At 40.9% G+C, this 16,890-nt stretch overlaps 1 protein-coding gene and 2 non-coding genes across 3 annotated transcripts in view; all 3 read left to right on the top strand.

Moving 5' to 3' along the window:
* The window catches only part of ATG16L1 (autophagy related 16 like 1), a 20,434-nt gene extending 3,544 nt beyond the window's left edge, over positions 1 to 16,890 (top strand). Inside the window, exons 4-19 of the mRNA XM_085315290.1 lie at positions 228 to 301; positions 530 to 781; positions 1,666 to 1,731; positions 4,056 to 4,145; positions 4,874 to 4,930; positions 5,129 to 5,176; positions 5,873 to 5,975; positions 8,466 to 8,571; positions 8,680 to 8,750; positions 10,267 to 10,338; positions 12,302 to 12,422; positions 13,277 to 13,382; positions 13,810 to 13,959; positions 14,411 to 14,458; positions 14,866 to 14,967; positions 15,359 to 16,890. Of these exons, the coding sequence (XP_085171416.1) occupies positions 228 to 301; positions 530 to 781; positions 1,666 to 1,731; positions 4,056 to 4,145; positions 4,874 to 4,930; positions 5,129 to 5,176; positions 5,873 to 5,975; positions 8,466 to 8,571; positions 8,680 to 8,750; positions 10,267 to 10,338; positions 12,302 to 12,422; positions 13,277 to 13,382; positions 13,810 to 13,959; positions 14,411 to 14,458; positions 14,866 to 14,967; positions 15,359 to 15,452 (1,560 nt within the window). The 3' untranslated portion in view covers positions 15,453 to 16,890. The remainder of the gene's footprint in view (positions 1 to 227; positions 302 to 529; positions 782 to 1,665; positions 1,732 to 4,055; positions 4,146 to 4,873; positions 4,931 to 5,128; positions 5,177 to 5,872; positions 5,976 to 8,465; positions 8,572 to 8,679; positions 8,751 to 10,266; positions 10,339 to 12,301; positions 12,423 to 13,276; positions 13,383 to 13,809; positions 13,960 to 14,410; positions 14,459 to 14,865; positions 14,968 to 15,358) is intronic.
* Positions 6,215 to 6,485, top strand: LOC146589992 (small Cajal body-specific RNA 6). Its single transcript, XR_014897080.1, has one exon.
* On the top strand, positions 9,159 to 9,421 carry LOC146589991 (small Cajal body-specific RNA 6). Its single transcript, XR_014897081.1, has one exon.

The raw sequence follows: 16,890 nt of genomic DNA, 5'->3' as shown, positions 1-16,890 counted from the left end.
TTTTACTTTACAAGACTGTTGCTAGATATGAGCAGACAAGACAAATGAGCACAAGCGAAGGTTGAAAGTGCTTTGGAGTTGGGCCAAAAAGTGTGTTCTTCTGTGTAGATGCTCTTGCTTGTTGCTTGTAGTATTAGACCAATCTATGCTCTGACTGGGAGCCACTCAGTGTTTGTTGTCCAGCTGACATCTCTGCATTTTTTAATGTAATTCTCTTCCCTCCATAGTTGGCCCAGTCTGTAATTGATCTGAATAATCAAATGCAGCAGAAAGACAAAGAGATGCAGATGAATGAAGCTAAGTGAGTAGGAACAGTTTCTCCTGTGTGGGTGATATGAGACCTAGAATTTTGGTTGGGTTATTTATTTGTATTATGATACTCTCTAGGAGTCCTACTTGTGAGCTAAAACCCCTTTGTTAGACGTTGTACAAATAGCACGACAAAGATGGTGCACGTCCCAAAAGAAGGCCTTGTCGTGGTTTTTAGTTTGCTTGGTTTTTGCCTTTTTTAATTGCGGTGTTCTTCCAGGATTGCAGAGTATTTGCAAAAGATCTCTGAGCTGGAAACAGAGTGCCAGGAGTTGCGTAACAAGCTGCAAGATCTTGAGCGAGCTAATCAGACACTGAAAGATGAATATGATGCTCTCCAGATCACCTTCAATGCTCTGGAAGAAAAACTGAGGAAAACTACTGAAGATAACCAGGAGCTGGTCTCACGTTGGATGGCGGAGAAAGCACAGGAAGCCAATCGTTTGAATGCAGAAAATGAAAAGGATTCAAGGTGAGAGTGATGTCATCTATTTGATAAGGTACTTGCTGACATTTCTTTCTTCGCATACTTACGAACGCGTATGATAAAAACCAGAATCAGCTGTGATCTCAGTGATTGTGTTGATTCTTACACAACAAAAAATAGACCTCAGATCTTTGTGTTCCTTCCTCTGGCCAGCCCAGACAAATGCTTTGTGCAAGCCTTCTTGTCTTTCAAATGAATAAAATGTCCCTTTTGTTTCTTGAGCCACAGTGAACTGTGGTCTAAAGATCATAGATCAGACAAACTTTCTGCTGGTGTTAAGTTTGGACTTCTCTTGTCCATGTTATATCTTGTTTCTCCTAGTTCTATTTCTACCTATTTTTTTTCTTTAACCAATTTCAGGGTGCTTTTTGTGTTTTGCAGAATTGAGGCTCTGTCTTGAGAATGAGTTATGTATAAGAGCAAATAAATTGTCTTATTCTTCTGACTTCCCTCAACTTACTTGCCAGCTAACAGTACTGCGAAAATAAGAACCATAAGACAAGTCTCACAGTACATGACATTTTTGTATTAGCTTCACTAATGTAACTATTATTTTTGCAAGTTTGTGCACGTATTTGCTCTGAACAAATATGTTTTCGTATGAGTCATAAAGAGCTGATGAGCTACAGGCATGCTATGGTTGTGCTTTGCCTTACTGTGTCACTGGACTACTAGTTTTGTCCTTAGCTATTCACCGTAATAAAATGCCTCTTCTGCACTGAGTATCTGGAAGACCAGGATAAAATTCAGGATAAATTTAAGGCAGTGGTTCAATTTTTGAAATATGAAGCCCATCAGAACTATGCAGGGTAATTTTTAGAATAGGATTAAGGAAGATTTCAGAAAATAACCTCATTTCCTTTTCTTAGGAGACGACAAGCCAGGCTGCAGAAGGAGCTAGCAGAAGCTGCCAAAGAGCCACTGCCTGTTGAACCGTAAGCAGTCCTGATTTACAGAGTCCTTCTCCGTCATCACTTTGTGCTTCAGTTTTATGGAGATGCATGATAAATGACATCTTAATTATTTCTAGATTTGGTGATGTAGAGGAGTGTTTAAACTTCGGTGTAAAACTTTGGTCAAAAATGTGCAGTAATGCTCCTTACTTGAACTTTTAGGAGAGGGAGCTATGTTACGTCTAAAAATAGATACTTGGACTGAAAGTCCTAAGAATGGTTCTTACGGTGAATTTACATTCGTATCTCAGCAGAAAAACATTTGTTATGCAGTGCCTTTGGCCTTCCAAATAACTCTTTCATCACGACCTAATATACTCTGGAGATGCTGATATTTTTAAATGTTAGGCTACACATAGCTGTGTTTTAGGATTTTCTGTAGCAACAGATACTGATTCTCTTGAAAGGGCTGAAAATGTGTTGATTACTTCCATACTAAAATGATTTTACACTGTAGAGAAAACAAGATGGATGTGGAGTTGCTTTTCTTGACAAGCCAGAGAGAAGCATTTCTACTCTGTTGTCCTTTTCATCAGCTGCATGAGTATTGACCTGTGTATTTATTCCTGGCTGGTCTTCTCTCTAATCAGCTGACTGAAATGAATAGTTGATGGTGTATATATACTTTCTAAAAGGTTGACAACGTTATGAGAACTTGTGTTAGACAAACGCAGAATAACTAAGCTGATCTACTGTTACTGGAAAACTGAAATAGACTTCAAAATACAGCGGCAGAGCAATGTGCAGACATTTTCTTGCTATCTGATGTCTCTATATTAGGATCATATAATCTCTGTACTGTGTGTCCTCACACATAAGAACAATGTCACGCTTGGAGGGAAAATTGAGTGTCCATTAGCAGTACAACTAGTTAGTCCCGTTTGGTTTGCAGCTTTTTAAGAAATGTTTAAATATTTCCGTTCCATTAGCTTATTTAAGTGTGACTTTCCATGGCAAGTTTACTACTGATGTCTGTGTCCCAGACCAATGGACAATCTTTCCAGCTCCTAAGAATAGCGATTTTTCTCCACATTTTCCTCTCTTGTCCATGGTATTTGATGTAAATGCACATGGAATAGTCTAAACGTTAAATTCTTCAATAAATAATACCACGTTGAATGAGGAAACCCACATGTAATGTATCTATGGCCGCTTCTCCTTCTGCTAAAATTTTTCCTCTGCGTTACCCAAAGCGAGACCTTCCTGTTTTAGAGCTGGTCTCAGAAGTACCTGTGGCTCAGCAGCTTGAATGTTTTTATTTTCTGTGGTGGTGGTGGCAAAGACCTGAGTTTCATAAATCACTTGATTTGAGACACAGAAGTTTAGAAGTCATCTGTTTAAAAAAAAAAAAAAAGCTTCTGTAAATTACTCACTCTGCTTCACAGATGGTTTTTTATCCCTTGATTTTATTATTTTAGAATTTGTATTGTTTAGGTAAACTGCTCACTGAAAGGCAAAACTGCAGCATTTTTAGAAGTGTGTCCCAGGGTTTAGTCTCTTCAAAAATACATTAAGTTAACCTGGAAAGTTCTTTTGCTTCACGGAATTTTAAAAGCTTAAACTTTGTATTTAAAAAGAAAATAATAATCTCAACAGTGAAACTTGCAGGTGTATTATAGAGATACCAGCCTGATACTTTAGGTCGTAGTGTAGATTTTCTGAACCCCTTCATGCTTTTCATGTCCTCCAAAATGGTAGTAGTTTAAGTGCAGGTGTATTCTGAAATGAGAGATTAAAAACACTCTGTTGCAGCTAGTTTAGTCCTATCTGATGTATTTCATGGCAGGAATTGGATTATTCTAACTATTAATGCTGAATTAAAACTTCCTGATTAATCAAAATGGCATCCTGTTGACAAAGTGTGTTTTCAGATAGTTTATCTTGCAAAATCAGCACTACTTGAAAGAAAAAATGCTAGACTGTCAGAGCCCATGATAACTAATGGTAAAAAACCTTTCAGCATATGCTGAGTATTTTAGCTGGACTAATTTATGTTGTAAGTGTTGGATCCCTAGAGTTCTGGTCAGTCATGAAAGAAAAGATTTGGACTTAGGTGTTGTACACACTTCTTTACAGACAGTCTATTAAATGCCATGTCTCTGGCAGTGACAGTTAGCTCAAGGCATGTGGTGTTATCTGTGATCCACCTGCACATCAGTAGAGTTAACAAACCTAGATAGGGGTTGGAGGTGAACACTGACAAATCCTGGAAGGGTAGCTTCAGTGCAGCGCGAATCCCTCGGTGGGTACCCTCTGAAGGAAGTTCTGTTTGGCTGGTTGAAAAGAGGCGTTTTTTCTCATTTCAGCAGGGATGATGATATTGAAGTGCTTACAGATGAAACCTCTGACACAGCGGAGGAAACATCTCCAGTGCGAGCTGTCAGCCGAACACCCAGGTTTGTAGACTTGGATGGTTTTGTACTGTAGCATTGAGGAAGAGCAAGGGGAATAAGAGTGTTGGAACAAGTGAAGGAGCAACATTGGGATATTATTTTACAATTTTTATTCGCCTTTAGCTGGAACACAGTTCAGTACTGCCACCATAGTGTTACAAGACTTGCATTACTTGCTGTGTTCTCTGTTACCATGCTCTAGATTTGATCTATTTTTAATCTTTATTTTGTTTAAACTAAGTCAAGCTACTGCCTGAAAACCTTTCAAAGACAACAAAATGGATATTGCAGTGTGTGTTTGTTGTAACTGTGACTCTAAAAGCTAGCAACATGACTTTGAGTACTTGCATTTGGGGATTTAACTGAGAATATCTTCACTTAGCTTTAAATGCATTTTTTTTCTGTAAAATAGCAGTGAGTGGAAAGGTAAGAGGTAATCATACGAGAGCAGGCATTCATTTGTTTGAAACTTCAGACCTGGCAAACTGTTATGTCTAAAACTTCAGGCTGAAGGTTCAGGGAAAACTGAAGAAATTTCACTTTCAAATTATGTTCTGAGTTGGAGTTACTGATGACTTTTGTATGGATGCATTTCTTTGGTGTTTTCTCTCTTGGGACTGGGTCTGCCGAGGAGGGAGTCTTCCCAGAGGCTTGCTGCTATGAACTGTTTGTGTTGATCTTTGTTTGGAGAAGCTATTCACAAGGTTTAAACCTGTCCTCCCCTCCCTCAGTAAGCGACTCTCCCAGCCAGCTGGAGGCCTTCTGGACTCTATCACTAATATCTTTGGGTAGGTTAGAACACTTTCACCTCTTTGTTTTGTATATTGGTTTCAATGTACACCAGAATCTTGGTGGTGCAGGGAATACGAACAAATAATTTCAGCCTTTCTTCTAGCTTTTGCTCTTCTTTTTTTTCTTTTTTTGTTCTCCTCAACTTCCTGTTTCTTCCATCTTGCCGTGTGCTGACCTCTGACCTTTCCCTCCAGTCTGTCTGAGTCTCCCCTTTTGGGACATCAATCTTCTGATGCTGCCAGGTGAAAACGTTATCCGCTCTTAGTCCAGCATGTGAATGTGTTCCGTTGAAGTAACATGCATCCCAACTGCATTATCCTGGTTAGATTTTGGATGATGGTAACACTGGCTAGAAACTTTCTGCAGTTAGAGATGCAATGAGAAAACATGAGTTTTGTTCTCATTTTCCACATGCTTTGCTCCCTTCGTAGGATTATTTAAAATAAGTCTGTGGGGGGTATGTGTTTAATATCCAGAGTGGAGCCAGTCCTTCCAAGTCAAGCTCTGCATTAGTTGGATGGTCTTTGCTTAAATGGTGCAGTCCAAGCTTTCGAACGGAGCATTTTGCTGCCTGGAGTGTAGTGCTGCAACAATGTTCAGTCTCCCTAGACACAATGATGGAGTTGCAGCCTCTCCAAAACTCAGCTGCAATCACTCCTGTGTTTCTTTTCCCTATATTAAGGATGACTGCTCAAAAATGAGGTCAATAATCAGTTGTGTTAACTTAAGCTGCTATACTGTGAAATACTTAAAGCTGCAAGTGAATGCAGGGCAATATGATAAAGGTACTTCTTGAAAGGAGAGAGAAAAGAATGTAAAAACTCCCATTTTTGTCACTGTATAGTGTAACTGAATTCGTCCAGATCTGTACCTGTTACTTGAGAGAAGCAGTGTTCACTTCCGTTTTTAAAATACTTTTATTTTCTGTCTCAACTCAGGAGACGTTCTTTATCCTCGTTCCCTGCTCCCCAGGAAAATGCAGAGCCACATCCAGGTTCCAGTAAAGAAGTGAGGGTGCCCACTACTGCCATATGTGTCTTTGTAAGTATGGAAGGAATTCTCATTTCTGCTGCCTTTTACTGCCTGTGGAGGAAGCAAATGCTATCTTTATCTTAGAGAGAATTGCTAATTGATCTGCTGAAAACTGACAAACAGGAAGGAATTTGTGATTTGGTAGCATAGTTCAGCCAATTAATTCCTTAGCCTGAATGTTTCTCAAAGCCAGTGCTCTCCCAAATGTGGTTGTACATTATGTTTGTAGTTGAGGTGTATCTTACTGAGGTCGATGATGACTAGTAAAAGGTCTGAGGGCACAGGGGAATTACACTCCATTACCCTCTTGGCTCCCAGTAGTCCCAGTTCTGTCATGCGGTAGTAGAGCTATGATGGAGGAAGGGACTGCTGACAGCTTGGGATTAATTCAGTTCCAGTTCTCCATAGTGAAGGGAGTTGTGGCACTGAATGTCATCCAACAGAACTGCTTAAGAGGAGCTTGCGGTACTGGAGTGTCTTTATTTGTTGTGTGTGATCTAAAGTTTTCAAGCTGAGACCTCATTTATGTGTTATTTTGGCTTCACAAGGCCAAACTTAAATTTCTGTGAAGGGCATTGCCTTTTGAAATGGAAGTTACTGTGGTAAACTTGTCTTGTGAAGCAACTGCTTGTTTGAATATTCCTCTAACTCTTAAGCAAAGCATGAAGAACTTTCTCCAGTGCTAGCACGGCTATAAAATGCTGCTTGCTTTGTAGCTATCCCATACAGTGGCTCGCTGCAGCCTAGAGGCAGCCCAGACTGCTCTGTTATCTTCTTTACTGGAAGTCTTGAAGTCTTGGGGTGGGGAAGTAGCAGTGTTACACTAAGTGAAAACAGGGCCATAGCCTCTGCAACAGCCTGAAGCTGGCTCAAATAAGGAGCTTCACAGGAGGTGTTTGTGGTTGCAGTATCATGACACACCCCTGTCTGTCTCCAACTGTATTCAGCAAGCATGGCTGGTCAATAGATAGAAATTTGGGGTAAACTTGTTATGCAAGGTAATGCAAAGCCATGTATGTAGGGGTTTCCGGAAGCATATGAGATGTTGTGTTGTCTTGACTGTTCTACTGATCGCCTGTAAGATCGCTTGAAATCACAGCAGACAGTCTTGACCCATGGTTTCGGGGGTATTGCCCTGGTCCAGTTCCCCATTTGGAGCAGGAGCATGGGCGGTTAATAAGTTTGTCAGACTGTAGCAGGATGAAGGTGATGTTTGACTACTGCTGCAATACTTGGAGGAGGATTCTCTGCCCATTTCATGGTAATCTCTGCGTTCCTGCTGGAGATCATCATTTAGTTGTTGCATCTAGCCCAGGTGGACAGCGGAGCAGAGGTTTCGGCAGATGCGGGGAAGCGAGGATCCCAGCAGGCAGTGTGGGCTCCCCTTCAGGGAGGCAAGAGTAAAACAGGCGTGGGGAGGAGGAGAAGGTTGTGACTTCAGCCAGGATGCAGCAGCTTCTAGGCAGGAGTTTGGACCACTTTTGTTCAGAATGGCTTTTCTGCACTTGCAGGAAGATTGGGTTTGAAATGTTGACCCCTATAGTTGATCTGGGAAACCAGATCACTCTATAAAAACTCCGGAAAAATACAAGTATCCAAAAAACCTGATCTCAAAAAAACAAATCAACAAAAAAAAACCTAAAAAAAACCCCACTTGCTGAAAATGCTTAACAAGGAATGTAGCAAAGGAGTTAATGTGATGAATGGAAAGAAATGTGTAAGAAATATAAAGCTGTGAACAGGAAGAAGAAAAAGAAGGAATCTTGATATTGACATTTTCGTGAGTTTTAAACACTAACTAATAAATGGTCAAGCTTCAAAACATTAAGCTGTGAGAGACTAAGGGTATCACTGCTCCTGCAGGTAGGAATCATAGTTTAAGCCTGAGTTGCCTATCAGATCTGCCATTCTAGGTCACGGTTGTTCTTTTATTACTTAATCATTGAGTAAAGCTGCATTATCGCCAGTAAAATAAACGAATGTGCTTGATTCTTTTTTTTTTTTAAATACTATTCTGAAGCAGGCTTCCTTAACTTAAGCCTGACCTTGGTGTTCTGTGGTTGCATGAACTGGTCAGATCTCGTTTCGTGGTTGGCTCTAGATGAGGAAATGAAGAGTTGTTTTCCCTCTACTGCCTATCACCTATTACTTTTTTTCTGTCCTCTTCTTCCCTTAAATTTTTTTTTTAGTCTAACTTAAAAACTAAACACCTTAACTTGCAAAACCTAAACTTAAGAATCATTTTAAGGTCTTTGGCAGTCTGTTAGCACGACTGAGTCTTGCTAATGTTTTCTGTGCTTTCTGTTTTTTCTTGAGATAAGAGTCAGTTGTCTTGCTCTTTTTATAGCGCATCAACAATAGCAGAGTTTGTGGCTTTGTTTCCTATGTACTGCTGAAAGATCTACAGCTGTGGTTTAATTCTGTAGCTTTCTGATCTGTGTTTTTTGGGTCTATGCTAATTCCATTTTGGGCGGCTGTTCTGTTCCTCCTACTCCTCAGGATGCACATGATGGGGAGGTGAACGCAGTGCAGTTCAGCCCTGGCTCCCGGTTACTAGCAACAGGAGGCATGGACCGGAGGGTTAAGCTTTGGGAAGTCTTGGGAGGTAAACCTTTTTGCTTCGGGGTATTAAATGAATTCAGATTACAGTTCGCTTTGTGTCAGCCTCTGTTCTAGTCCATTACTTAAGTTTTGTTTGTCTTTTTCTCTGCAGATAGGTGTGAGCCCAAAGGTTCCCTCTCTGGTAGTAATGCTGGGATTACAAGCATAGAATTTGACAGTGCTGTGAGTATCTGTACAATATCCACTGTTTGTAATTGGAGTGAAAGAAATGAACTATGTTGTGCATGTGTTATTATGTTTCCGCTCTGACACTTTGAAAAATTACTTAGATATTTCAACTCAATTCTTATGAGAGTAACTGCAAATAAGTTTGAATTTCTGCAGAAAGATCTTTATTTGGTATGCTGCAGTCTGCATACAATTCAGTATCTTTACATCAAAATTCAGAAGATCAAATGCAACCTATGCATTGGCTGTTTTGGTAAAATTGTGATGGAATAGCTTAGGTTTGTCTAAAGTAAGAAATTAGTCTTCAGCTTCCCACTAAACCTGGCATAAGAGCACAACGGAAGCAAATAGGCTGAGACTTTTATATTTCTCTGAGATTTATACCTGTAAGTGTTTTGCTGAGGTCTGTGATGAAGAGTAAAAGGTCTGATTATCCCGAGACTTGCACTTCCATGACCCTGGCTCCCAGCAGTCTCTCACCAGTCATGGCACAGCAATGGTATGATTGGCAGAGTGCTTGCTGACAGCTTGCGATGTGTTCAGTTCATGTTAACCTGAAGTATTGGAGACATGACTGTAGTCCACATCCAACAGTCCTGCCTGAAGGAGTTTGGGGTCTTGGTCTGTTGTATCTGGACATGTGATCTGACTTTTCTGCTGAGACCTCTTCCATAACAATGTTTTACTGCATGGAAAGTAGAGCAAGCCTGAAGCAATTTCTTCAGTTTGGTGATTCTACATGCTGACTTTTATTAATACACAGCTGAAAGCATCCTGCATCTGGGCACTGGCAGCTTGTTAGAGACTTAGTGTTGCTGTTAATCTGCTGGAGAAAGTAGTTCTGAATTTTTTCAGATTGCTTGAAATTATTTGAGGTGAAAACTGCTTGAGGTGAGATGAACTGGGCTTCGGCTTCTGCTTCAGAAAAGTCTTTTTAGGTGGAAGGAGAGTGAGCATCAATCCTGTGGTGAGCATTCTCCATCAAGAATGACTTGGAAGAGCTCTAAGTCAGAAGCTGTGGTCTATCCACCTGTCATTGAATAGATCTCATTCTTGGAATCTTCACTTAAAATATTTGAATTGTAATGAAATTACAGGAGTTGGGCTAATTCCAGTCTAGCAGGCACGTCTGTGCAGTGCTATGGGGGCCTTCTGTGGAGAATCAAAAAGAAAGAAGAGATGACTGTGAACTAGAACTTAGTCCTCACTGCAGCACCTGTGGGCAGAAAGGGAAGGAGAATGGTGCATTCTGGTGTAGTTACTGTTATTCTTATCTGTAGTCATGAGTCCACAAATTTACATCACAATTTGGGAGAAAAAGCCATAACCTTACTGAATGTTGTTATACGAGCATTCCTTACTTGTGAGTTGGATTTTTGTTTTTTCATTCTTTTTTCCCTTGGCAATATAGCACTAATATGGCTTGTAATGACTTCTTGGAAATACTTTGAGTTTAATAATTTGTATAATGAATAGCAGAAGTTGTTTTAAATTATTCCTATTTTCACAGGGTTCTTACCTCTTAGCAGCTTCAAATGATTTTGCCAGCAGAATCTGGACGGTCGATGACAATCGATTACGGGTGAGTCCCTTGAAGAAGGCAAAGCATTGGTCAGGCTGTTCTTGCCCTGTGTTCCCAAGTCCAATGGAGGCGTAGTAATTTTGGAATCTACATATTTACAGGTGCTGATCTGCAACACACTCAACAGTCCTTTTTGTGAACCCAATCTTTATTTCTTTGAGTCTTCACCACAAGAGAAAAGACTAAAATGCTGTATTGGTCTGTGCACATCCCCGTAGGACATTCCAGCTACATCATTTTTTGCATACTGTGAACTTTTGCATCCCCTTCTGGGGAAACTGTTAAGCGCTTCTTAGGGCTTTGAAGAACTAGTTAGATATTATATCCTCATTCTAAGGACTGCTAAAGCAGAGTTGGCAGCAGACAAAATGATTTTTTTTGTGTGTCAGGGACACTATTTTTGAAAAGTGGTCCTTGGCCTGGATGTAAAAAAAGATAGGCAAGCCTTAAAGTGCTTGAATTTATTCAGAGTATTTTGCAAAAGATTCCTCCTGTTCCCCCCTCCTTTGCACTTGCATTCTTCTCCACCCATTTAGCTCCTGTTTAAAGAGCAGCTGTAATCTACCAAATGAAAGTTTTCTGCTCTCCAAGAAGTTTTGTTTGTTCTTGTTTCTAGATATATTTTCCTCCAAACTTTTATTTTAGAAAGATGCTACTTAGAATGATCTGAACCTTTTGATATTTCACATATCAGTTATCGTTTTAATTCACTGAGTAATTCTCGGTGTGGAGATGTTGGATCTAATTTGGGAAAATAAGGAATGTATCAGTTCTTCTGCAGCTTTTTTGGCCTGCAAATCATATTTGTTGTAAATTATAGTGAATAAGAGTTTAACAGACTATAAATCACTCGGTGCAAAAAGTTCTCTGTGTAAACATCCAGCTGGCTTCACAATATCTTCCTGTAATTTTCCAGTATCCCTGGTGACTACCAGCTTTGGGTGAGTGCAGTCACTGTTCGCTGAGATAAAATAGTGCATTCCTTGTTTTGAGTGTGTGTGGTGTGGACTTGTTCCCTGCACATGAGCAGGAGGCAGTGAAGCTGAAGTAATGGTAAACTTTACCACAGACTCCCTACTTAAATGCAAGTGTATAACAACTGCAGCAAGAGCAGAAGAAAGATGCAGAAGGAAAGTTTGGATTCTTTCTGGAGTTTACGTGTCTTGTTCTTAAGAACAAGTGGTCTTTATTAGATGATTCTTTCTTTCAGATTTTCAGTGGTATATATCAGTTTTTGAAAATTTGCTCCCATTTCTTTCCATTTTGAATGTTTGGAGGGGCTTTGTATTTCCCAAGCCCAGGTTGCTTTGTGTAATTTGATTGTGCTTTGAGTATTGAAAGATCTGACTATATACTTCAGTCATGCATTATCTGTTTTGTGATTGGCGTGCAGATATTCAGCAATTTGAAGTGAATGCAGTTTATTTTCCTCATAGTGTCTCCTGTGCTAGATGTAAACAAAAGCAAGTTGTGAAAACTGCTGTTGGAAGTCCTCCTAGGATAGTCAGTTGTCTCAGCTTCCAGGCTCAAAGATGTACGAGTTGAGACTAGATGCCCTTTCACACCCTTGAGAGGCACCTTTTCCACCTTCATCCTGCTTATCCCCTCTCTTCAGCTTCCATGCAAGGCTCTGTTGCAGTTACCATCCTTCTATGAAAAGCAGGTGCAGGGAATGTAGTGAAAGAGAGCTTGCAGGTTTCATAAGTAGCTAGAGAAACTGCAGCTGAAGGTGGTCTTAGTCTCCCAGCTACTGGCTGAGCTCTGCAGTACTCACCACTGTTGGGAGGGTTGATCTCTCTTTAACTGATGGGTTTTTTTCCCCCCTGTAATGCTTAAAGGTACAAACTGCAGATTCTAAGACTGCCTTTGTGAAGTTTTGAATAGCAGAACTGGTGAGCTATGATGAAGGGAGCTAGTGGAACTTCAACTGTTCATTTATACTATTTACTTCCCCTCTCCTCAGCATACCCTGACAGGTCACAGCGGTAAAGTTCTGTCAGCCAAGTTCTTGCTGGACAATGCGCGCATTGTTTCAGGAAGTCATGACCGGACCCTCAAGCTTTGGGACCTCCGCAGCAAAGTTTGTAAGGAAACCTAACTTCTGCCTTTCATCCAATTTCTGTTTGCTAATGAATTTAAATGGAAGTCTGATATCAGCCAGATAACTTCATCTTCTTGCTTGCCTAAAAAGGAGAAAGCAGCAACCGTGTTTTCTGTTGCTGTGCAAGTAGTCAGACCTGATTCGTTCTGCCTGTTAGCTGAAACAACGATAAGAAATGGTCTATACAGGAAGCACTGACAATTAATAGGCAGCTGTGTTCTGAGAGCTCTTGCTGCTCTTCAGCCAGTGGGGTGGATATTTTGGTCTTCCGCTAAAACTTGGGGCCAGGTCAGCCCTTTTAACCTTGAACTGGATGCAAATGCCTCTTGGAAACTTCCTGAAAATTTCTGCACTCCAGTGAAGGTAATAGGTAATGCTAGAATTTAGGTGGTTCCTTGGGAGGAACAATTGCCTTATTTCCTTGGCTTTTGTTCTGTTGATGGTTCTTGAACCTGTTGGCTTTGAGAGGCAAGTCGGAGTTCAGAGTTACCTTGATACCCGAACTACAAACAGAGGTCATATAAGCAGTTTCATGTTGCTTAACTGTGGCAAATTATGGCTGGCTAAATATGAAGTGGAGGTAAAGCAGCTGTCCTGGGAGTATTTAAAGAGATACTAGATAAAGCAAAGGAGATTGAAAAGGGCAAATGGGTTGCTGAAGGATTAAGTCAGGATTATTCCAAGACAGAGTCTTTCTGCCCTGTTGTACTTCCTGGGCACTGCTCTGTGTAGCCAGTTACATCTATGCGTGTACCATAGTGATTGTTTTCTGACTCTGTTTTCACCAGCTTGTACAGTATAAATTCCTGTATGTCACCATTGATCGTTTCTTTTTAGGTATAAAAACAGTGTTTGCAGGATCTAGCTGTAATGACATCGTATGTACTGAGCAGTGTGTAATGAGTGGACATTTTGATAAGAAAATTCGTTTCTGGGACATCAGGTAAACTATTTTGAGAGAGCTGAGTTTGAGAAGGGCAGTGAAAAAAGCCTTTAATTATTAGCCAGTAGATTTGTTGGGTCAGTTTTCTTTGGGGTCTTTTTGAGAGCAGGGGGGAATTGTTTTTAGGATGCTTTTTCTGAAGAGGCAAACTGCTTTACTTTGGATATTTTATATTGGCCAGTATTAGAAAGGTACTGCCTTTCAAGACAGTATTTAGATTTTCAGAGGGTGGGATTGTGAGGAAAACAATGCGTGCTTGTTGACTGTAAACATCTACAAAGTGAGATCTTGTTTGGGAAAGAATCAAAATGTGAAAATGAAACAGTAGTTCTTCTGTTCTTGTGCGCTGGGACAAGTCAAAGTTTTGATGCATTGACTGGCTCCTGGACCCTGGTTTATTTCTAATTTCCCTTTTTTCTGTCTTTAGGACTGAAAGCATAGTAAAAGAGTTAGAGCTGTTTGGGAGAATCACAGCTCTGGATCTGAACTCAGAGCGAACAGAGCTTCTGACCTGTTCCCGTGATGATCTATTGAAGATCATCGATCTACGGGTCGGTGCTGTCAAGCAGACATTCAGGTGAGTATGTTTTCCAGAGGCCCACAAGAACATTTTGGATTTCTGAACTTTGGACTGTCTGTTGTCCTCAGTGTTTGAGTTTTTTGCAGTATCTCCATGGAGAGAGCAGTCTCTAACAAGAACACAAAACAACAGAAGAGTTGGTTTTATTTCTTGTTTTCTCCTACATGGGTAGCAGGGTTCTCTGCAGTCTCAAGAACATTGACCTGCTTTGGTGGATCTTGGTATTTGCCTCTCTAAAGAAGATAGCTTGGCTTAGAAGCATTAGGCCTAAGAAGCAAGAATTTCTTCAGATGTGATTGAGGCAAGGTGTATGAGAAACCCATTATGATAAAGGGATACTGGAGCTTATTCCACAAAATGTACAAATCCTTATTTTGCTCTTCTGTAAGAACCTGGAAGTCCATCTCCTTATAAATTAAATTACAATTATGTGATTCTAATTTTTCAGTGCCCAAGGATTTAAATGTGGATCTGACTGGACAAGAGTTGTGTTCAGGTAAGGTCAGATATAAGCAAGATATCCTCTGATAAATCTTTTCCCCAGAAAATGTAAGAGTTCTTCAAGATGTTTGGTTGTATTGTCCCCATTTTACAAGTGAAAACCAGAGGCAGACTTTGTGGTTTGCCCAGAGTCATCTCTTGGTCAAGACTGATTACATGAGGGACAGAGCATATCTGTAAATATCATCAGAAAGTTTCCAAGACAGTTTGGGTTGTGGATTTTTTTTTAAGTGCTTTCACTTGTTACTGTTAACAGCTGGTCTGACACTTGTCATTAAATATTCTATAAAAAAAGTTAAGTTACTTGCTTAGGAAGTTGAGGGTGGAGTAATGACTTGTGATGATAAATTACTAACTTTGAAGAAAACTCTTCTCTCTGCTACTGCTTCTCTGATCTCATAGCCCTGATGGTAATTATGTGGCTGCTGGTTCAGCTGATGGGGCCCTCTACGTCTGGAATGTGCTCACTGGGAAATTGGAGAGAATGCTTGCAAAGCATCACAGGTAAGGGGCAGAGGAGGCAGATAATGTGGTGAGGGGATGCAGGCTGTGAATCTTGCTGAGCTATGAAAGAGTTGTAGTCTTATAACTTTCAAACTTACATCAGTGTGCATGAATTTCTTAATGCAGATTCCTTGTGGATTCATGTCAGTAGTCTATAAATTGGACTAAGGCTGGATTTGTTATTGTTCACGCTTAAATTGGTGTGTGGTTCTAATAAAATATATTTAAATATTCTAAAGAAATCATATCCCTCTTAGGCTTATAAAAACAGGAGTCCCTGAGAATGAAAGTGCTTTTTCTTCTGTAGCCAAAATATATATTTCATTCCCATGTTAAGTGCTGTTGTGCAATTTGGCTCTTTTTGTAAACTTATACCTGACTTCCGTTTCAGTTCTCCTATCAATGCCGTCGCATGGTCACCGGTGGGTGCCCATGTGGTCAGTGTGGACAAAGGAAACAAGGCTGTCCTGTGGTCTGAATTTTGACTGGACGGAGGGCGAAAGGCAGAGCGTCCAGTGCCTCCGTGTATGGTGGTGCTGGTCCGTGGCTGAACAGAATGGAGACCCGAGCCCAGATCCATCATGAGTGGGTGTTTTAATGAGTGCATGGGCTTTGCTTTCCAATGGGAAGCTCTAAAGCGATGGAGAAGGAGCCCGAGTCAGAGACTTCTCGTGGCTGTAGCCGCACTGTGGCATTCGGACTCAGCACGGGATTAGCTGATCTGGATGGAGAATGTTACTTAGTCATGCCTTTACATGCAGTATCTATGCACTGAGCAGAGCTGAAGATACTAGTGGGATTCCTCACCAGACAGCTGTGCCAAATACCCTGTCACACAAATGTATCTGCAGCACTTCTGAGTTGGAAATGTTGGAAAGAAGTTACTGTGTATTCTGACTTGTCCTGTCTCCTGTGTTCTGTTCTTGTGGCCTAGTTTAGGCGTGGGGTGTGAAAATCCTGAAATATGGACACATCCTAGGCAGCCTGTTAAATGTTGGAACAGCTTTTAAAGAGAATCTCCTACGGTTCTGGCAGCTTTGCCTTTCAGTTATCAGCTTAGTTCAGAGCTGCTCTGATCCTTACACAGGTTCTCCAGCACTGTCAGCTGAACTCCTTGTATCTGTTTCATCTGCCTTTCAGGAAGTTGTCCGTTCTTCAGGACTTCTGCACCATTTTGTTAAAACGCCCTTCAACAGCTTGGGTGCCACAAAACAGGGGACTTTCAATTTTTATTTCCACAGTCAATTTGGTTACTGAGTGTGAAGAAAGAAGTTCAACTTCTGCTGTGCTGCTGTGATAAGGAATGTAGTCATACCGTGGCTTCAGTACCAGAATATAGATGTTTGGTCCCTTTTTCTGTTCATCCGTCCTCTCCTGGAGGCTGTCAGTAGAACATGGGAGGTGGGGGATGCAGTGGGGTTAAAATCCCCACTCCAGTGTTTTGGTGCTGGCAATTCCAGGCCATTTGCCCCCTTTTTGAGCACATGTGCAATATTCCTGTTTTGGAATAAGGTACTACCTTGGTAAGTACCATGGGCGCAGCCCTCTCTGTGCTATGGAGCAGTGTTCTGGCTCTGTTTAAGCATCCAAAAACCATGATGAGGTTGAGTGTGAGCAAGCTGGCGTAACTTTAACCAGCCAGACCTTTACACGTCGCCTGGCCCTCGAGACAAGCCACCAGCGTTTTACCGCCTTTTTATTTGCACTTTATTTTCTTCTTTCCTGATGGAGTTTTACTAAGGAAGCGTGTTCTTTGGAGGGGCTGGGTTTGGGGGCAGCTGCCGCGGTAGGCATCTCTCTCACCTAACCTTTTGCTCAGACACCTTCTGCAGTGGGAAATTAGAGTAGGTAAGGCAAACTTTTTATTTATTCAGCTGCCCGTAAGAACTTGACTGTAAATAAACCTGTGTTCTGCTTTTAAAA

Source organism: Rhea americana, unplaced genomic scaffold, assembly GCF_003343005.1.
Source record: "Rhea americana isolate MKP2758 unplaced genomic scaffold, rheAme1 scaffold_426, whole genome shotgun sequence".
Taxonomy (NCBI): Eukaryota; Metazoa; Chordata; class Aves; order Rheiformes; family Rheidae; genus Rhea; species Rhea americana.
The sequence above is the reverse complement of the archived record's forward strand: the minus strand, read 5'-3'. Positions and strand labels throughout refer to the sequence as shown.